The sequence below is a fragment of the Erpetoichthys calabaricus genome, chromosome 2 (genome assembly GCF_900747795.2).
Source record: "Erpetoichthys calabaricus chromosome 2, fErpCal1.3, whole genome shotgun sequence".
Taxonomy (NCBI): Eukaryota; Metazoa; Chordata; class Cladistia; order Polypteriformes; family Polypteridae; genus Erpetoichthys; species Erpetoichthys calabaricus.
In genome coordinates this window covers 4,237,789-4,257,948 of record NC_041395.2, presented here as the reverse complement: position 1 = coordinate 4,257,948, position 20,160 = coordinate 4,237,789, and the positions used below count along the sequence as shown (strand labels likewise).

Below are 20,160 nucleotides of genomic sequence, written 5' to 3'. Positions count from 1 at the left end.
ACACAACAAACGATAAAGATATAAAATATAAAACAATAAAATATGATGTAACACAAAACATAAACAGATAAATAGAATTAAATATGATAAAATATACAAAAAAAAATCTGAGGTGTGGAGGTACACAGAGATACAGAGTGTATCCTCAAGTGACACTCAGTGAAACGAGATTTTCTGTTCACTTCATTGTCCTGCTGCTTGCCAACACCAAAAGTCTGCATAAGACTAACATATGTTTAAAATTCACTGTAATGTCAAGCCAAATTTCAAGGCAAGTTTATTTTTTTTTAAATCCTGACTTTTCTGTACATTTTGAAGCATAAGCACATTTTACACATGAAGACCCCGGTCCATACCAGTCTTTTTACAAAATGATCTGCCTTATTTAAAATCTGGTGCAAGTAGAAATGTTAGCTTTGAATATGCAATGGAGGGTCTGAAACTTGAAAATATCCCTTATGAGAAGGAGCTGGGAGTCGGAGTGGACTTGTCACTATCAGACTACCAGACGGTGTTCGGACACAGCAGATATGGCACCCTAGCCTTATCAACCTCATGTCAGCTGGGCACGACCTCACAATACCTTCAACTCTTTGTGCATCTTTAGCAAAATGCCACCTTGTCTCTGTTATTAGCTGAATTCCAATCATTTAAACTGTCGTGGTATGTCACGCACTGTCATTTCCTAATTCATTTATTCATCCATCCATTTTCCAACCTGCTTACTTGGTTCAGAGTCACAAAGTCAAATCTTGATTTAATTCATGAGTATTCTCCAGGAGCGTTTCAAACTCTTTTCAGGTCAAAACTCCAGCAGTAATCCTCCACACTCGCCTTTTCCCAGGTCTGTTATCATTTTGGAAGGCTGTCCTCATGGACTCATAAGCCCACAGTTGTGATTATGAATTTTTTCTCAAATTTAACCTGTGGGTTTTTCACAGTAAATTGGAAAAACGTGCGATTTATATAAGGATGCGGGTTTTCTAAATATTTGTAAAGACAGTCTACGCTATCTCTGTAATGAACGATTACCAGATGATGCATGCAAGACTCCATTACAAGTACAGGACAACAATCTTTTATCAGCAACCCCAACAGTGTTTTTCTGTTTTTCTGTTTCTTTAAGCTTTACATCAACACCTTTTTATGTATCAACAATCAGGAAACATTCCCAGTGATTAGTTTTTATCTCAGTGTAACAAGCTCTGGGTCCAGACCTCAGGGGGACAAGCTCTTCAGGTGGTGGGAATACCTTAAGAAGCTGACAATAAAGCAGCCTGTGAGCAGCAGGTAAGGGGAGCACAGACACAGCACTTAAATTGGGCGCAACTCCTGGCAGCTGAAACCCAATGGCACTGATGTTTGGCCGGCAGCTTTCCTTGGATTGGACCCTGGTCTTGGTTCGACTCTCAGAGAGTCAGGGATGTAGTGTGGAATGTAGTGCCTGTGGCTCCATTTTAGGTGGAGATGGGTGACATGCATGAAGGGGAAAAGGGACAAGTAGCTGTGAGTGCATGGCACCAATGAACACCTGAGAGGCAGTCAGAAACAGCACTGAAGATACCTGTGGTCCCATTTACCTGTGGGCCACTCAACAGCAATTGGCATTTAGAGATGAATTCCTGTCTTCCGTCTTTCGCACTACCAGGTTGTTACAGCAGCTTTCAGATGAATAGGCTGGCTGCAGGCTGCTCTGACCTGTTAAGTGTCTTACTATATACCAATAAATACAGTAAATAGAAATAAAATCATAATACTGATAATTCCAAGAAATCTTGTCATTGACTGAAAATGAAACACTTTCATGAATAAAACAGAAAAACCATCAAAGCGTTGTGACCAGCAGGGGGTGTTGCAGCACCCCAAACCCCAACATCATCTCATAAACACAAGTCCCGGGTTTAAAGAAATTATTTCTTGTGCAAATATCATCACAGGTCATTCATTAACATGAACACAGGCACAATTCTTTCTTTCTTTCTTTCTTTCTTTCTTTCTTTTTTCTTTCTCTTCTTTTTTTTTTTTTCCCTTTCTTTCTTTCTTTCTTTCTTTCTTTCTTTCTTTCTTTCTTTCTTTCTTTCTTTCTTTCTTTCAGTCCTCCAGGTGAGTGTTATCCAGCTCCTCTCCTGACCCGAACTCCCTTGTACTCAAGCAGAGACGCTTCCTTTACCCAGGACACAGGAGAACTTCCAGCTCTATGGCCCTGTCCCTCTGAAGCAGTTCCAGGTTAGGCGGAAGACCCATGAAGGAGGGAACCATTAATTCCTTCAGGGCCCCTGGAACCCAACAGGGCTATCCGATAGGAATACAATTCCCAGCATGCCCCGTGAGTATCCATACAGGTACTGTATGCCAGGGAGGCTACTATCTACCAAACTGTGCTGCTACCAGTGTGCGGTGATCCCCCCCAAAACATTAAAACATGAAACAAGTAGGTTTAAAGACTTTTTTTTCCAAGACCATGTCTTGTCAGATTAGAACATGGAAAGCAATCACCACAAAATGGAGGCACACATATGAATACAAACCTATGACGTGCATCAGATAAATTAAAGAGCATTCGATTTTTGTGTGCAGGAAAAACACCAATGTTAAGTGAAAATATGGAAGGAGGTAATGTACCGATTGGCCAGACAGAGTGACTGAGTGGGGAAGAATGTGCTGTAGGTCAGGGTGATAAATGGTGCAGATGGAAATCAGGGAGAGTGTAGGTGAGATAAAGTGGAGATAGTAAATCAGAAAAGACCAGAGATCAGCAAGACTATGATGAGGATGAAAAGGTAAAAGCAGTTGGCCTGGATGATATACCAGTGGAGAAATGGAGATGTTTACGTGAGATGGCAGTAGAGTTTCTAACTAGATTATTTAACAAAATTGTGAAAAGTAAGAAGGTGCCTGAGGAGTGGAGAAGAAGCATATCAGTACCAATTTTCAAAAATAAGGGAAATGTGCCGAGCTGCAGTAACTGCATGGAAATAAAGTGGAGCAGCCACATCATGAAGATATGGGAAAGAGTGATAGATTCCAGGCTGAGATGAGAGGTGGCAATCTGTGAGTAGCAATATGGTTTCATACCAGGAAAAAAATACAACAGATTTAAGAGTGTTGATGGAGATTTACAGAGAAGGTCAGAAGGAATTGCATTGCGTGTTTGTGGACTTAGAGAACGCGTATGACACGGTGCCAAAAGAGGACTTATGGTTCTGTATGAAGAAGTTGGGAGTAGCTGAAAAGTATGTGAGGGTGATGCAGGATATGTGTGAGGACAGTGTGGGATGTGGGGTAGGAATGAGAGCCTGGGTCAAGGTGGGAGTGGAATTACATCAAGGATCTGCTCTGAGCCCTTTCCTGCTTGCATTGGGGATGGACGGGTTAACAGATGAGGACAAACAGGAGTCTCTGTGGACTATGATGCTCACGTATGACATTGTGTTCTGTAGTGAGAGTAGACAGCAGATTGTGGTGAATCTGGAGAGGTGGAAGTACGCGCTGAAGAGTAGGGGAATGAAAGTCATTAGGAGCAGATGGAGTACATGAGCGTAAATTAGAGGGAAGGGTGCGACTGCAAGGAGAAGAGGTGATGAACACAGACAAATTTAAATACTAGGGTTCAACACTCCAAAGCAAATGAGAGGGTGACAGAGAGGTGAAGAAAAGAGTGCAGGCAGGGTGAACTGGGTACAGAAGAGTGGCAGGAGTGATTTGTGATAGAAGAGTACCTGCAAGAGTTAAAGGAAGGTCTATAAAATGGCAATGAGACCAGTTATGTTGTATGGTTTGGAGACAGTGGGACTGACAAAAAGACAGGGAGGCAGAGCTGGAAGTGGTGGAGTTGAAGATGCTACGATTTTCACTATTAGAGGGACAACACACAGATCCCTGCAGCCTTTCCCCCCCTCAACTGGTTAAGCACCTGTGCCATCTCAGTGAGATTGGGTGGTTCACAGCTAATTGGAGGATCAGCCTCAAGAACCATGGACCCAGAGATATCCAATGTCCTAACTGGAGGATCAGCTTTGAACAACTGCTCAAAGTAGCCAGCCCAGCGGGTCACAACTACAGTGTCATCTGTAAGGACCGTTCCATCAGCTGCCGTGACTGCGACTCTCTGAGGAATAGATTCAGATGTGCGTAATGCTTTGATTCCTCTGTAAGCGGGACGTGGGTCGCTAGACCACAGATGGTGTGTCACTTGCTCACAGATTCCTCTAACAAACGCCTCTTTATCTGCCCTTAGAGCCCTCAGAGCCATCCTTCTCAGTTCCCGGTACAGACCAGAGTTGCCATTGAGCCGTGCGCTGCGACTCCTTTCGATGACATCCAGGGTGCCCTGCAAGATGAAACACCTCCTTCTGGGAACACCGGTAACACCAACACAACCCTCAGCAACCTTCAGGGTCTTATCATGGAAGGTCTCCCACATCACATTAGGATCAGCAGTCGCACCCAAATCTGAAAGTTCCTCACACAAACTGCATGCAAACTCATTAGAAACAGCCTGGTCTTGGAGTCTGGTCAAGTCCAGGCTCATTTTCCTAGTAGGTGGTAACTTACTGGACCTAAGCTGGATCTTCAGAGTAGCAACAACAAGTCTGTGGTCAGAATTCACAAACTGGGCACTTCTGTAGACCCTGCAGTCTTGCAAGAGCATCCAGCGTCTACCCACGAGGATGTGATCGATCTCCTTCACCGCACCACCAGTATTGGAGTACCAAGTCCAACGATGCGGTTCAAGACGCTGGAACCAGGATCCAGCAATTCGCAGCCCCTGACCTTTTGCAAAGTCAAGGAACATGGACCACTTTCACCACAGTCACCAGACCTATGGGGACCGAGACAATCCTCATAGCCAGCCCTGTCAGTGACTGTGTTGAAGTCACTGATAACCAGAGGAGTCTCACCCCATGGGCACCCATCAACAACCAAGTGAAGCTGTGAATAAAATACACTGAGACAACAGACAAGACACCCAGGGAGTGCCGTAATCTGAGTTTCAGAATACGCTTGTTCAAAGGAGTGACATTGGACACCATCGGAAGAAGCCAATCTGCTACAGCAACAGCTGCTCCCCGAGTATGACAGCCATCAGAGCGACCAGACCAATAAAAGGTGTATCCACCTCAGAGAGTGCTGCCACTGAAATGCGGAGTTTACGCAGCTACTCCGACAGCAGAGGAAGATGATCATCTTGCCGGAGAGACAAGATTACCTGAGAGCCCCACAGTCGACTGAGGCCTTTAAGAGAAACCTAAAAACTCATCTTTTTAGAAAGTAATTTTGTTAAAGTATTTTATAGACTCTTCTGTTTTTTTTATTTTATTATTCTATTTTTTACTCTGTAGCACTTTGGGATTGCTAAAATATAAAGTGCAATATAAATAAAATGTATTATTATTATTATTATTATTATTATGTTCCATGCGCCTACCTGTATGAGCCTCTTCAAATTGGGACCCGAGTGCTGCCGTGCAGTGGGCGATGCCGCAGCACCACACCAGTCCTGTTTTAGCTGGCCAAGTGAAGTCGTCTCCAGAGTCCAACAAATACACGTCATACTCCACTTTGACACATAACAGCATCCAAACTGGTCTTGTGTTGCGTGTAACAATATGACAGCAGTCAAAGGGCGTGCAGAAGAGGGAGGATGAGAGAATGAAGTCACAATCCCAAGAGCGGCACTCACAAGTTAGGAGCCATTTCAGGATGTGGATAAGGAGGCTGGGTGGTAATGTGAAGTTTGCCATTTCATTTCTTACATTCTCTTTTATTGAGGGTGCAGGTTGTACTTCTTTTTTTTGTTTTACTGAAAGAGACTAAGTGTGTGGCTCATACAGAGGTGCTGGGAATATTCATATATCTGTGCATTTGGGAGAATACAGTATGCTCATTGTATGGTGGACTTTTCTTCATTTCAGTTCTTCGAGGGTCTCATTGGAGTGCAGACACATCAGGCGATACCAACTCCTTGAACCCCTGAGCTCCCAGTTACCCTTAAAGAGTCTGGATTTCTAGACACCTACTGGATACCAATTTCCTTTAAAGAATAGCATTGGTTGTTCAATTTTAACTTGGGAAAATGTGCCCACAAGTGCCATCTCTATCTCACTTTCCTGTGAAGGTTTCATGGAGGACTTTACCCTGTGCTTTGCCATCTCAGTGGTGTCCACCCAGACACCCACACTTTAAATCAGTCCTAGAATGAATCTGACATACATGTGCGTCCGGGGTTAACACAATGGATACATTTTCAAGACATCTATACTATGAAACATTTCTGTAGTTCTACAGTGTCATAAAACGATCAAAGTGACTGGCAAACACAGGGATCACGTGCACAGAGGATGACATGTCTTTAGGCGGTAGGTGGGACAGGCCAAAATGAAAACTTTGATTTTAGAGTTTTCACTACTCTTGAGTTATCGCGTCATTACTTGTGCCTTTGAATTGTGCCAATGACAATCAATGAAAATCGTGAACAAGAGAGGAGGAAATAAGACACACTACTGACGGAGTCAAAAGTCTACCCAGGATGGCCTTGGCCTCATGTGTACACCTTTGTGACTTAACTGGAGATTTTGTTAGCCTTTAACACTTTTGACTTTTATCTACAGCACATTTTTAGAGCATGCTGGTCCACTTACTCCAAGTCTTGTATTTTGTGTAGACATGCAGACAGTCGCTCGATGCACTCAGTAGAAAGGCTGCATTTGCTCAAGTCCACCTCACAGTCCTCTTCAATGTAGTTGATCACAATGGCCAGCGATCTGCAGGTGTCTGCTGACAGACTGGTGCCACTCAGATCAATGGTACTGCCAATGGCTCTGCCAAGCGAGATGATCCTGCTTGTGTTGTTCTCATCTGTCATCGAAATAAACCTCAGCAGAAGCTCCTTACTTGTTCTACAAAGAGAAGAAAAAAGATGTCAGTATGAGAGTTTAAACTGACATTGTGTGTCTATGGCTTCATGTAGTCTTACATGTCCAAAAAATGGATCAAGAAATACTCTGAATGCACTGTTAACATCTTACTGTCATCCAGACTGACATCCTAATTTCACAAACAGCTGGACGTTTGTCTTTAATGATATTTGAAATGTCAACCATTTCAAATGGAAATGGCCATTCACCCTCACTCTGCGATGGGATTAAAGAGCATTGTTCATTCATGTGAGCAGTTTCTATCATTCTTTGTCAGCAAAATCAATACTATCTGCCATGGCATTGTTCAAATGGGCTATGAACTTCCTACTGATAATCATGACATTGTCTTAGAATCCTTTGATCTAGTCTCACTTTCACAGCTAAAAAGAACTATTGACACCCTTAAACCAGCCCCCAGTCCTCTGGATGTTGTACCACCACGTCTCTTAGTGGAAGCCTTTGATGTGTTGGGCCCACCCTTATTAGCCATCATCAATGGTTCTATTAGTGAGTGGGTTGTGCCCTCATTTTTTAAACATGCTGCAGTTCGCTCCTGTCTAAAAAAGGCAGAATTAGATCCTGGAGTTTTAGCCAATTTTTGTCCAATTTCCCAACTGCCATTTCTGGCTAAAATTCTAGAAAGAATTATTTATAATCAATTGGTTGATCACCTTAACTCCAATAATTTATTTGAGATCTACCAATCTGGCTTTAGGCGTTATCATAGTGTTGAAACGGCACTCCTGAAAGTGTTCAACGACATCTCTCTTATTACTGACTCAGGTGATGTGGCAGTCCTTCTCCTCCTTGACTTGTCCGCTGCCTTTGACACCATTGACCATGAGATATTGCTGTTGCAGCTTGAACATCTTGTTGGGCTCAAAGGGGCTACTCTTAACTGGTTCAGCTCATATCTAACTGGTAGACACTTTTCAGTGACTTTTAATTCCTCTTCTTCATCTACTGCTCCTCTTAAATATGATGTTCCTCAGGGATCCATTTTGGGTCCTATCTTATTCTCTATATACCATCACCCTATTGGATCAATTTTTAGGAAATGTAACATTTCTTTTCACTGCTATGCTGATGATACTCAGGTTTATATTCCTGTCTGCAACTTTACAACAAATCAACTCCACAACTGTCTTTCTGAACTAAGATCCTGGATGGCTAATAATTTTCTTGATCTAAATCAATATAAAACGGAGGTGCTTATAGTGGGTCCATCAGCTAAAGCCAAATTGGTCTTGGACTTCTCGGCTCTTTCTCTGTCTTTTCCAAACCTCAAGTCCGCAATCTTGGTGTTATCTTTGATAGTAACCTCTCTTTTGAGAAACAAGTAAATTCTGTAGTCAAGAGTTGCTTTTTCCAACTTGTCTATTAGGTAAGATCAAGCCTTTTTATCTTCTAGGGATCTTGAGATAGCTACTCCTGCGTTTATTTTTTCTCGCCTCGATTACTGCAACTCGCTGTATTCTGGGATTAACAAATCTCTGATACACAGGTTACAGTTGGTCCAGAATGCTGCCGCTCGCTTTCTGGTTGGGGCAAGAAAGTATGACTCTTGTTTCTCCTATTTTAGCTTCTTTACATTGGCTGCCTGTCAATTTTCGAATTGATTTTAAAATCTTGTTGCTAGTTTTTAAATCTTTACATGGGCTTGCTCCTGCCTATTTATCTGAACTGTGTGTTTTACATCAGCCATCCACAGTGCTTAGATCTTCTGATCAGCTGTCTCTGGTTGTTCCTCGTACCAAGTACATTCCATGACCTTCAGTAATACTGATGGTTTCCTCTTTGTGATTATATAACATTACTTCTATTTATTATGTATTTTATTTTATGTTCATATATTTTATTTCTATTTATGTTTTATGTTAATTATTTTGTTTTTCTTTTATTCTATTATTGTAAAGCACTTTGGCCACAGCATTACTATGTTGTTTTAAATGTGCTATATAAATAAATTGACATTGACATTGACAACAGAGGGAGGAACTGTCCTGCCATTACGTCACATGTACACAACATTAACTCTTTGACAATTCAAATCTTTGCAAGAACAAATGGCTGGTCTGTTGTTCCATGGCCATGAGAGACTCTGCACTGCTCCTTCTGTATCTGAAGTTTGATGTTTGGAAGGAGCCACCATTACGGTACACTGACAAAGGATTTTCTAGGGAGGCCAAACAGTGTGAACCCTCAGTATTGGAACACACTCTCTAGTCCACCACTTAATAAAATGGGAATTCTGCCGATTCAGAGGCACTGTGCCCATTTTCTACACATCATTCTGTGTCTTACACAGCAATGTCACCTCGGCCTTAGGTATGGGGTTCAATGCTTCTGGCCCTGTCTCCACCGAGGACTGCATATCTGTTGGGTTGAGGAGTTCTTCAGAGTGCTGTTTCTGACTTCTGCAGATGTCCGCTAATTGAGGTCAATATTCCCCCACTTTTTGCTGAGAAAAGCCCTGGTGTCTCCTACCTTTCTTATGTAGTTGAATGGTTTGCCAGGACCTTTTAAATGTTATTCTCCATGACCTCACTAAACTCCTCCATCATACGACCCTTTGTGCCCAACAACAATTAAGCCACTTGACTCGACTGGATTTGACTTGAATAGTTGTGTCATGCAAACAAACAATACATCTTGTTGGTATCTGTCAATGACCCATGTGGTCTTTGGTTTCTTACTGCTGGAGGAGTTCAATTCAACATACCAAGAACCAGATTCCTTTGCCAATATCTGATATGCCTTATTCTTGTCTGTCACCTGATTGGCATTGACCCTGATCATCACTCCTGCCATTGTAGGTAGTGAGCCCACATGCAATTGCCACACCTCTGTTTTGGGCTGAGCTCAACTGGGCTATTTGGGTCACCTGGCCATTAGGAAGTCCCTTGCTAATACCACCCTAAGAAGTGACTACTGGTATCCCTGCTTCAGGTGAGCCCCTCTTAGACTGATTTAAAATCAGTTGTGTTTTGTATTATTCGTTGTGTGACTATTAATAGGTGATCCTTATTATGCTGCCAGAGCTCTAAAGATCATTGAGGTCCCCCAGACATGCTAAGTTCTCCATCCTGGAAAGCAATTAGAATATCAAGTGTAACGTTAAAACATTAATGGATGTCATTTGATTAATCATTTCACTGATGCAAAATGTGTGTAAAACCAGAAACATTAGTTGGAGAATTTATGATCATGTGATACCTCAGGTGAACTTTGTCAAAGATGTCAAACAGGACTTCCAGTCCGCCATCTTCTATCTCACAATCGTTGATGTTAAGTTCAATTTTATCTTTCAACAATCCCACTGATTTTGAGATGACCTGACAATCAGTGAAGCTCAGCTTAAGGAGGTGTGAAGTGTCGTCACTTGAAATGTCTATCTTAGATGAAGAAGAAAAGTCCAGGGTGCAACGCAGTGCTTTGGTAAAGTGTTGTGCAGTTTCCGGTTGATTCACTTCTATGAGTTTATGAAGAAACTTGAGCAAAGTATTTCTGTCCAAACTAAATGTTAAAACAGAAAGGGAAATCGTTAACTCCTAAAGTGGAGGGACAAAGACCACGTATGACAAGCACACACACTGACCTCAGTTCAGACACTCGGCCCATCATAGAAAGTAACTTCTCTGCCGTCTCATCTGTGAAGGACGTCCATAACAGGCTGAGTCGTACATGACATGAGTGTTCAGTGATGAGCCGGAGAGCATCACAGTGACTCGAACCCAACTCCATGTTATTAAAATTAACACGATGGTCTGAGAGTTGTAACCACAAGTCTATGAGCTCCACTGAGCCGGAATCAAAGATGACCTTCAGTAACATTTTAGAAAGCCTTCCATTCATCCTGGGCAAGGAGATAAAAAGATTATACACACAATTGTGATGTGATTTATAAAAACAATTCACATCGGTATAGGGTACAGTGAACAGAGGCCTGGAAAAATAGACAGCCTGATTTTGCATCTTTTATATTTGTAGCAAATAAGAAATTAAAATTTGATAAACAAGAATTTCAATGAGCATATGACTGAGATAAGAGGGGTAGCCAAGGAATTCACATTTGTCACAAACTCTTAAACTTTAAGGTGCAAGACTGGTTCTTTAGAGAGCTTTGGTTCCCAAAACTGCCATCCACATGAAGGCTCCAGAAAGAACTTTTATTTATTGAGATCCATAACTGGCCCCATACCATAAATAACCAGCACCAGACGGTAATATATTTGTGAAATATCAATGGCTCGTGATTTTAAAAGGACTCTTGCTGCTAAGTTCAGGTTTTCTTAATCTGTCAGCGTCCTGCAACCACAAAGAACCAAAGTCATATGTAAAGATTCCGTCCCAAAATGAAATGGTGCTTTGTCAAGCAATAGTTCTATGAAGAACCACACGACCCAGTAAATAACCATTAAGGGCCATTAAAGAATCGACATTTTTAAGAGTATGGAGGACCATCAGCACTGGAGCCGCTGGTATGAGCAGCACCATAACAACAGCTGTGACATGTGATGTGACCCGGCAGAGTCACAGAATACATCATCTGGCAGACACAGTTCTCATGTCCTTATTGTTTTCACAATTGTTTGAAATGTAAACATTTTGTTCAAAACAAGTCTCATTATTCTCATTGAAATGTATTACATATGGAAGTTAATCCTTCAAATTGTTACCATTTTCATTATGTGAACAACCCAACAGAGGCAAAGTGACAAATCTGATAAAGAAAGAGCTTAACAACACACACCCTGAAGGATGGACCCTGTGAAGCCATGGCAGGAGTTCCATGAGGTTGCGTTCCTGAAGGTCACTTCTTCTAAGGTTGGTTTTAATTCTTTCATCTGAGTGACTGAAAAGAAAGTGAAGAACATTCCAGTTGAGCTTACAGGAGCTCAGGTCATAGCCAACTTTCTTGAGGAAGGACTTCAGAAGGGGGACATCTTGTGCTTCATAAATTATAAAGACCAAGTCCTGGAGAGTTTTCTTAGACAACCTGTAAAATGTTGAATAAAAGGAGACAATCAATAATTAGTGAATGATCAATTATTTCTAATATGTTTTAAGTAGTTTGTTCATTCATATGTGTACATTTCACTGTGTAATGATTTATTAAATTATTAATTTATTATTGTCTGAGTATGTTCACCCTTCATGAACAAACTAAACAAAAAACAGGCCATTGAGCCCAACAAAGCTCGCCAGTCCTGTCCACTTAATTCTTCTAAAGGAACATCAAGTCGGGTTTTCAATGTTCTTGATGAACTCATTTTAAAATAACAGTCTTGATCCACTGGACTAATTCCCTTCATCATTTTAAACTCTTCATCTCTTGATCTTCTTTGTCTTAAACTGTAAAGGCTCAGCTCTTTTAATCTTTCCTCATAACTCATCCCCTGTAGCCCCCCGTAATCAGCCTAGTCGCTCTCCTCTGGACCTTTTCTTGTGCTGCTGTGTCCTCTTTGTAGCATGGAGACCAAAACTGCACACAGAACTCTAGCTGAGGCCTCACCAGTGTGTTATAAAGCTTAAGCATAACCTTTGTTGGACTTGCTTCAGTAATTCAGTAATTACAGTATTAAAAGGAACAAAAAGGAATATGCGGAAAGTAAACACTCAATAAGAATTTTAGCAAATGGTTATGTGTTACTGGAATCACATCTTTGCCCGTTGTGTTTGACTCTTTTTTCCAGTTTTACAGATAATACAGAAAAGCCAGTGAAATACCCAGCTGTCAAATGCCTTATAATTGTTATACTTGCATGTTACAATGCGAACAGCCTGTTCTAATAAAATTAATAATCCAGGCATTGAAAAAAGTGTATCGTGCCTCAGCAGATATTGGGCGTTATCACAGAACAATCTATCATGTACAAAACATTTAAATCAGACTTGGTGACAGACAGCCACACAGAAAATCCAACAAAACTTAGAAGGAATGAAGCATGGAAGAAACTCGCATTGTCTTTCAATGTTCACTTTACTAGCAGTGCTGCTAGTGCTGAAAAATAAAAAGCAATTAAATGTATATGGTGATTCTTATTTGTTCAGCTACACAGCAGGACCATATAAATTGTTTCTTATGATGTTGCGTACAATTAATTCATTACCGTGCTATACTTAAGTCCAAACCAAAAGAGACGCTATATGCACATGTTGTATGATTTATATCATGCATGCTGGTATTCATTTAACAACGTTCACCTCCATACTAAGTTCATGTCACCTGCTCACGAGGTGCTTTAAGTTCATACACAACTTTGTTTGCCTTTGTTGGCTCCATGAAGCCCACCACAATGGCACTTCATTCTGATCTGCTGACATATGTGGCTCAAATCTGACAGACTTGTTTCTATACATGCAAATGAAGACAAGACCTTATCTCAGGATGACCCCGTGCTGAATGCACACTGCAGCTGACCAACAGGACCTTTTTTGTGGACCCTTCCTTTCCACCAAGGACCTGATTGGTGGTCTCTTTTTTTTCAGCTCCTTGGCTCACAATAAATGTGTTTGAATTTGTAAAAAACGGCAGTCCAAATATAAACAAGAAAACAGTTTTTAACGTTGGGTTTGCTTGTGGCCTTTTTTGGAATGAGTCCTAAAGACCTCTATAGAGCTCTTCTATAGCTAGCAGCGTCTGATTTAGTTTTTTATTTTTATTTTATCTAAGACTAGCAAAATACCCACGCTTCGGAGCGGCGAAGTCCTGCTTTAAAATTTTTATTAAGAAGAAAAGTAAACCTTTTTAAATTGAGGGAAAATATACCAATAATTATTTGTTAAGGATCTCTTGATACCACGTTGTCAGTTCGCCCCTCTGGTTGTAATATGACCAAGTTGTGCGCAGAGCTTACTCTTGAGCATGCAACGTACAGTTGGCCATGTGAAAAGCAGTCCTGCCTCAAATCAATGCCAACCTTTTGTAGGGTTTGTCCCTGAGACTTATTAATTGTCATTGCGAAGCAGAGCCTTACTGGAAATTGGAGGCGTTTGAATTGAAATGGGAGATCAGAGGGTATAACGGGGATGAAAGGAATAAAAACTCTCTCCCCTGAGCTACTGCCAGTAAAAATAGTTGCCTCAATTAGGTTCTTTTGCAGACACGTGACCTGAAGTTTCATGCCGTTACAAAGTTTCGGTGGCTGAAAGTTTCTCAGTAACATTATTGGTGCCCCAACCTTCAAAATTAGATTATGCTCAGGAGTGCCTGGAGGATTCAGAGTGTGGAGAAACTCTACTGGATAGTTCACCGCGTCTTCCACTTCTACAACTGAATCCACGTGAATACCGTGGTGAAGCAAGGAAGGGAATGAGGAGACCGGAGCGACGGACGGCCTTATATAGGCAGGCAGCCAACTACGTGGGAGACGTGGGGATGGGGGACCCAACGCCTCCTCACACGGCGACCGAGCTGCAGGCTGTGGACATATATATGTACGTAAGTAGGATTCAGTTAGTGTTGGGAACCTGCGTACCAAATTTCTTGAAGATGGGCCCATAAGTAACAAAGACCATTGGAAAGTTCAGCCGACAGTGGCGTCATACCACCGAAATAAGTACGTACATCGGTTTTGTTTAGTGCAGGGAAGCCGTCTACCAAATTCCGTGAAGATGGGGCCATAAATAAGAAAGTTTAACATGGCAGACGTTGTCGACCGTTATGACTATTACGCGTAGAAATTCGAAATGATACCTGCTTAACTTTTGTAAGTAAGCTGTAAGGAATGAGCCTGACAAATTTCAGTCTTCTACCTACACAGGAAGTTGGAGAATTAGTGATGAGTGAGTCAGTAAGTGAGGGCTTTGCCTTTTATTAGTATAGATGACCTAACATGTACAATTATACATAGTTTAGTCATTGATAAATTCATAGGAATAGAACATCAGCATGACATTATGATCCAAAAAAAGAAATCTCATCAGACTAAACTGCACAGCCTCCTTTACATGAAATGATAAACGACAAGACAGAAGAGCGCAGATCTTCATAGCCATTAAAGCAACAGCAAAGACAAGGCAAAGAGCCAGCCAGCTCATTTTACAATAGCATTCACTAATTACTGTCACATTCTATTAACTTTTTGACTTTTTATTGTTAATGTTTTGCAGTTTAAAATAATATAAGACGTAACCTGCCATTGAATAATCAGCGTTGACGCAAGCAGGATGAATCTTAGAGCTAGCAGTGCGTTCTGCGGTGCCACAGCAGGTCTGTCATGTCACAGTGCTCTTCTGTTTGTGTCCTGGCCTGGAGTTTATTTTAATTTTTTTTATATTTTCTCTTTGGCTTTTGAAACTTCCTTCCGGGTGTTTTATAGGTTAAGGAATCTGGCTGTCACATTGTATTTTGTATCTGACACATTTCAAATGGTGCTTAAAGTAAACACATTCAGCTGTTATGCTGTCTTGTTTTTTGATAGCCGTTGTTATCTTCAGCCCCCGTGGTTAGGTACTCAGTTCACAGGGTGCCAGGTAACGTCTCCCAGAAGTCACACTGAGTGACATCATCAGCACAATGACTCATAAACCGGCCACACAGAGCGTTCATCATCGATGCTTGTGGATATAACAACATCCCTTGTGCTTTTACTTTGAGCATTTGAAAGACTCTCTGGTTTTGAACTCTTTTCTGAGTCTCACTTAAGATTTACGCCTAATGGTTTGTCTTTGGTTCTGTTCACTATTTTTAGTTTCTGACATTCTCACTACGATTCTTTACGATTTTCTGGTTCTCTAATTACTTCCATTCTAGGTTGTGCTACTAAATCTTGTCCTACCAGTTTTGACCTTGGCTAGTTATTTTTTATGATCCATCTTCTGATTCCATCTTTATTCAAAATGGCTGCTGCTCAGTCAGTACAAAAACTTGGACCATTCATATTTGAGGCATTTATCAGAAAACAATAATAATAAAAGCAAAATAAAGTAAGCATGACATACAGCTTTCTAGTTTAGTCTTGGACTTGTATGGCTCAACGTTCAACCAAATAACAGAGTTAGCCATTGACATTCAGATGCTGAAGGACGGCCATGGGGGTAACTAACGCAAATGCTAATAAGAAAATCTCTCAGAAATCAGTCTTGGAGGGTTTTATATCAAGCAAATCTGATAATTTCATCATAGTACTTGACTGTGGATAAAGCTGGGGTTTGACATGCAGGCCCACTCTAGAACTGATAATTAATGAATATGAAGTATTGGTGTTAATTGATTCAGGAGCTGGAGAAAACTCTGAGGGCTGCTTTGCTGTAAATGTTAGAAGTACCCCCCAGATCCATTAAACATAAAGCTTCAGGTGGCGTCAACTGACTTGTAAAGGAGTCTGGGAACTTAGAGTCCGTCTATTAGTGTGCAGATTGAGGCATTAGATGCAGAAACAATGTGTGTTTGTGGAGTGAATTCACACACTCCCTTAGGTACTTTAAGGTCCCCTTGTCTCCAGCTGCATAACCCCATGACTGACTGGAAAAACAAGAGCATATTGCAGTGCAATACATAACGTGAACAACGCTGTTTAAAACAAATTCAGACTCCAATATTACAGTGCAATTACTTTAACAAATACCCTGAGGATTATTAAGACTTTCAGGACGCATTAATTAAACAAAAGTCTTTAATTCTGCCTCCTCACAGAAAGTATGGCTATCCTACTGATTTATTGCCTGGTTCTCTGCTTCAGGGTTTACACTTTGTCTAAACTGAGATTAGGTAATGGAGACACATAAATAAAAAATTTAGAAAACAGGTTTATAGTTCCACCCAGTAGTCCAACTGGGGCAGTAAAGAACAAATAACCAGTTCCCTTCATGTCTGCATTACTTAGTCAGGTTACAGGATCGAGCAAATCTACTGAGTTATATTTACAAAGGACACACAACGTGATACGCATTCAAGAATGTGGCGAGTACAGAAGAGTATTCAGGGCTGCTGATGGACGCAATTCTGTGTGATGTCATATGGACTGGCCAGGGCTCCTGCTATATTGCAGTCATTCATGGATGACATATCTGGTAATGTTTAGGGCAAATACATGTTGGTATACATTGATGATATCCTTAATTTTCTGAAAGATCTGCACGATCATGTGCAGCATATTTAAGTATTACAGTGGCTAAAGGACAACCATTTATTTGTCAATTTAGAAAAGTGTAAGTATTGTTTTTCATTTATTCATTCATTTTCCACCGTGTATCCAAAGCCAAGGGGACAACAGTCTTAGCAATGAGACCCATACATTCTTTTTCCCAGCCACACTTGCCAACTCATAATGTGGTATCCCAAGGTGTTCCCGAGGCCATCTGGGAGATTTATGGCTCCCAGCAAGCCCTGGGTCTTCCCTGGAGTCTCCTCCCAGCTGCTTGTGTCAGGGTCAGGGTCTACTCCAAACCTCTCTCAGATGTCTGTGCTTCTCATCTGATCTCTAAGGGAGAGCGCAGCCACCCTGCAGAGAAAGCTCATTTCAGCTGCTTGTACCTGCAGTCTCAATCTTTCAGTCATAACCCAAAGCTAATTACCATAGGTGAGGGTAGTGGTGTAGATCAACTGGTAAATCGAGAGCCTTCACCTTCTGAATCAGCACTCCTTCCTTACCATTACGGATTGGTATGGGCACTCCATTCTGCACTTGCTTGCCCCAATCCATCTGTCCTCACCATTCATTTCCATTCACTCGTGAACAAGACCCGAAGTACCCAAACTTCTCCACATGAGCAGTCACTCACCTCCAACTAAGAGAGGACAATCCATCTATTTCCTTCTATGGACCATGGTACTCAGGATTTGGAGGCAGTGATCCTTATGCCTGCTGCAAACTTCCCAGTGTAATGCTGCAATTCACAGCTTGATGAAGCCAACAGGACCATGTCATCTGTAAAAAGAGATCTAAAGGCCATCAAACTGGACATCCTCCCCCTCCGAAGCTGCACCTCAATATCCTCTCTATGAAAACTACAAATGGGATAGGACACAAAGCACAGCTGGCGGAGTCCAACACACCCATAAGGATCGGTTCTGATATTTTTCCGAGTATGCTGACACAGCTCTCACTGTCATTATACAGGGACGAAATAGCCCTGATTAGGGCCCCTGGAACCCCACACTCTCCCAGCACCCCCCACAGAATCCCTCAAGGAACACAGTCAAACAAATTCTTTAAGTCCACAAACATATATGGATAGATTCGGGCATACTTCCTTGCCCCCACCAGAATCCTCATGAGGGTTAAGAGCTGTCCACTGTTCAACAGCGATGGACAGAATCCACATTGCTCCTCCTGGATCTGAGGTTTCCATGACTGGTAGAGTCTCCTTTCTAGTTACCCTGGCATAAGCTTTTCCAAGAGGCACAGGAGTGTGATTCCCGATAGTTGAAGCACACCCTCCTGTCTCCCACTTTAAAAATGGGGACCACCAACCCAGTCTGCCACTCCAGAGGCACAACTCCCTATGAACACACAGCATTGAAAATGCATGTTGAGCCATGACAGTCCAACAAACATCCAGAGCCTTCAGCATTTCTGGATGAAGATCTCATCAACCCTTAGTGGTTTTGACACTATGTAGTTGCTTAACTACCTCAGCGACCTCCCTCAGGGAAAATGGGCATTGATCCCCATCAGCTTCTAGCATATGCATCAGACTCAGGAACTTCTAAATATATTCCTTCCACCACTAAACAACATCCTCAGTCCGGGTCAGCACTTCTCCACTTTTGCTGAGTGCAGCCTGAGTGAAATTGCTACCTTCCCTTTCTGAGTCACATGATGGTTTGCCAGAAACCCTTTGAGCCTGATGATAATCACTTTCCATAGTCTATGCTCTATGTCCCCAGACTCAGATCTTTGGCCTAAGGTGCTGTGGTACAAAAGTATGTCTCCATCATTACCCCAAATGAGCTTTAAAGCCATCCAGAAGAACTATGGAGCCCCTAGCTGGGACTCTTCCAGATCCCCCTCCAGACACTCCAAACTGACTTTTGGTGCATTTGCACATAGTGCAATCAGAGTTCTCCCCTCTGCAACCTTCAGCTTCACAGAGGCAGCCCTTTCATTCTCCAAGATAAACTCCAACATGGCATTCGCCACGAAGGGGTTCAATAAGAATCCCACTCCCTCCAAACGCCTTTCCCTCTGGGCAACTCCAGAATAAAGGAAAGTCCAGCCTCTTTCGAGGGGTTTAGTTCCAGATCCAAGCGAGTGGATGAATCTGAGTCCAACTCCATCTAGGTGGTATGTGCTCTGCCTCAAGTGCTCCTTCCCCCAAGTGAGGTGACATTCCATGTCCCAAAAGTCAGTTTGTGTGTCTGGGGTTCCAGTCCACCAAGACCCTCTGTCTTCCACCATTGCCCAGGTCACATTGCACCCGGCCCCTATTCCTCCTGCAGGTGGTGGTTCCACAGGAAGGCAGTCAGGTGCTTGTCTGGGGGCACTCTCCCCAGGCCTACCTTGGTACCCCCATACCGGGCATGGTACTCTTTTTAAATTTGTGACTTTGCTTCATTAGGGGCTGTGAATCACTCCTTGTCTAACACTTTACCTGGGACCAAGTATTGTTTTTCAAATCCAAAAATTAATCACACGCACACTAACTAAGGATCCTACAAAGATAACTGATTCTAAAGTGGAAGACACCTGAGAGTGTGGCTCAGGTTCAGTGATTTGTGGGGATATGCTAATTATTACAGACGACTCATTAAAAAGTCTTATACAATAATCTCTCCTATCACTTCCTTAAAAAAAAAAATCCCATGAGAAGTTTTTGTTGTGCTGCGGAGTGTAATTAATTTTTGATACTTTAAAGTTGCTGTTCACTGCAGCCCCAGTCTTGAGTTATCCACATACATTGTGCACTTTATGCTTGAGATAGATGGTATTGGTGTCCGGTGCAATCCTCTCTGAAGAATTCCCTGATAACAAGAAAGTTCATCTATGTCCGTATTTTAAAAAAGTTAACCGTGAATTGCTGATCATTAAATTTGAACTTGAGAAATGGAGGCACTGGAAAGAGGGGGATATTAAACTGGTCGTAAAAAATTTGATGTAGGTAAGACTGCTAAGATATTACATGTGAGGCAAGATTTGATTTTATAATCACATACAGAGCAGGACCCTAAGAATGGTAAACCTGATGCTCTTTCAGGATTATGTGGCTGTATGGGGAGATACTTTAAGGTCTTTTACGTGACATATTTCAGGTGAGGAGCCTTAGCCATGCTGAACAGAAGTGCATTGTACTC

General features: G+C 41.9%; 1 protein-coding gene across 6 annotated transcripts in view; it reads right to left on the bottom strand.

The window, feature by feature from the left end:
- Positions 1-20,160, bottom strand: part of LOC114669445 (uncharacterized) — a 488,735-nt gene that overhangs the window by 10,207 nt on the left and 458,368 nt on the right. For all 6 annotated transcript variants that reach the window (XM_051923216.1, XM_051923211.1, XM_051923213.1 and 3 more), the window contains 4 exons: positions 11,674-11,919; positions 10,519-10,776; positions 10,137-10,436; positions 6,642-6,899 (listed from right to left, as the gene is read on the bottom strand). In XM_051923216.1, coding sequence (XP_051779176.1) covers positions 6,642-6,899; positions 10,137-10,436; positions 10,519-10,776; positions 11,674-11,919 — 1,062 coding nt within the window. The remainder of the gene's footprint in view (positions 1-6,641; positions 6,900-10,136; positions 10,437-10,518; positions 10,777-11,673; positions 11,920-20,160) is intronic.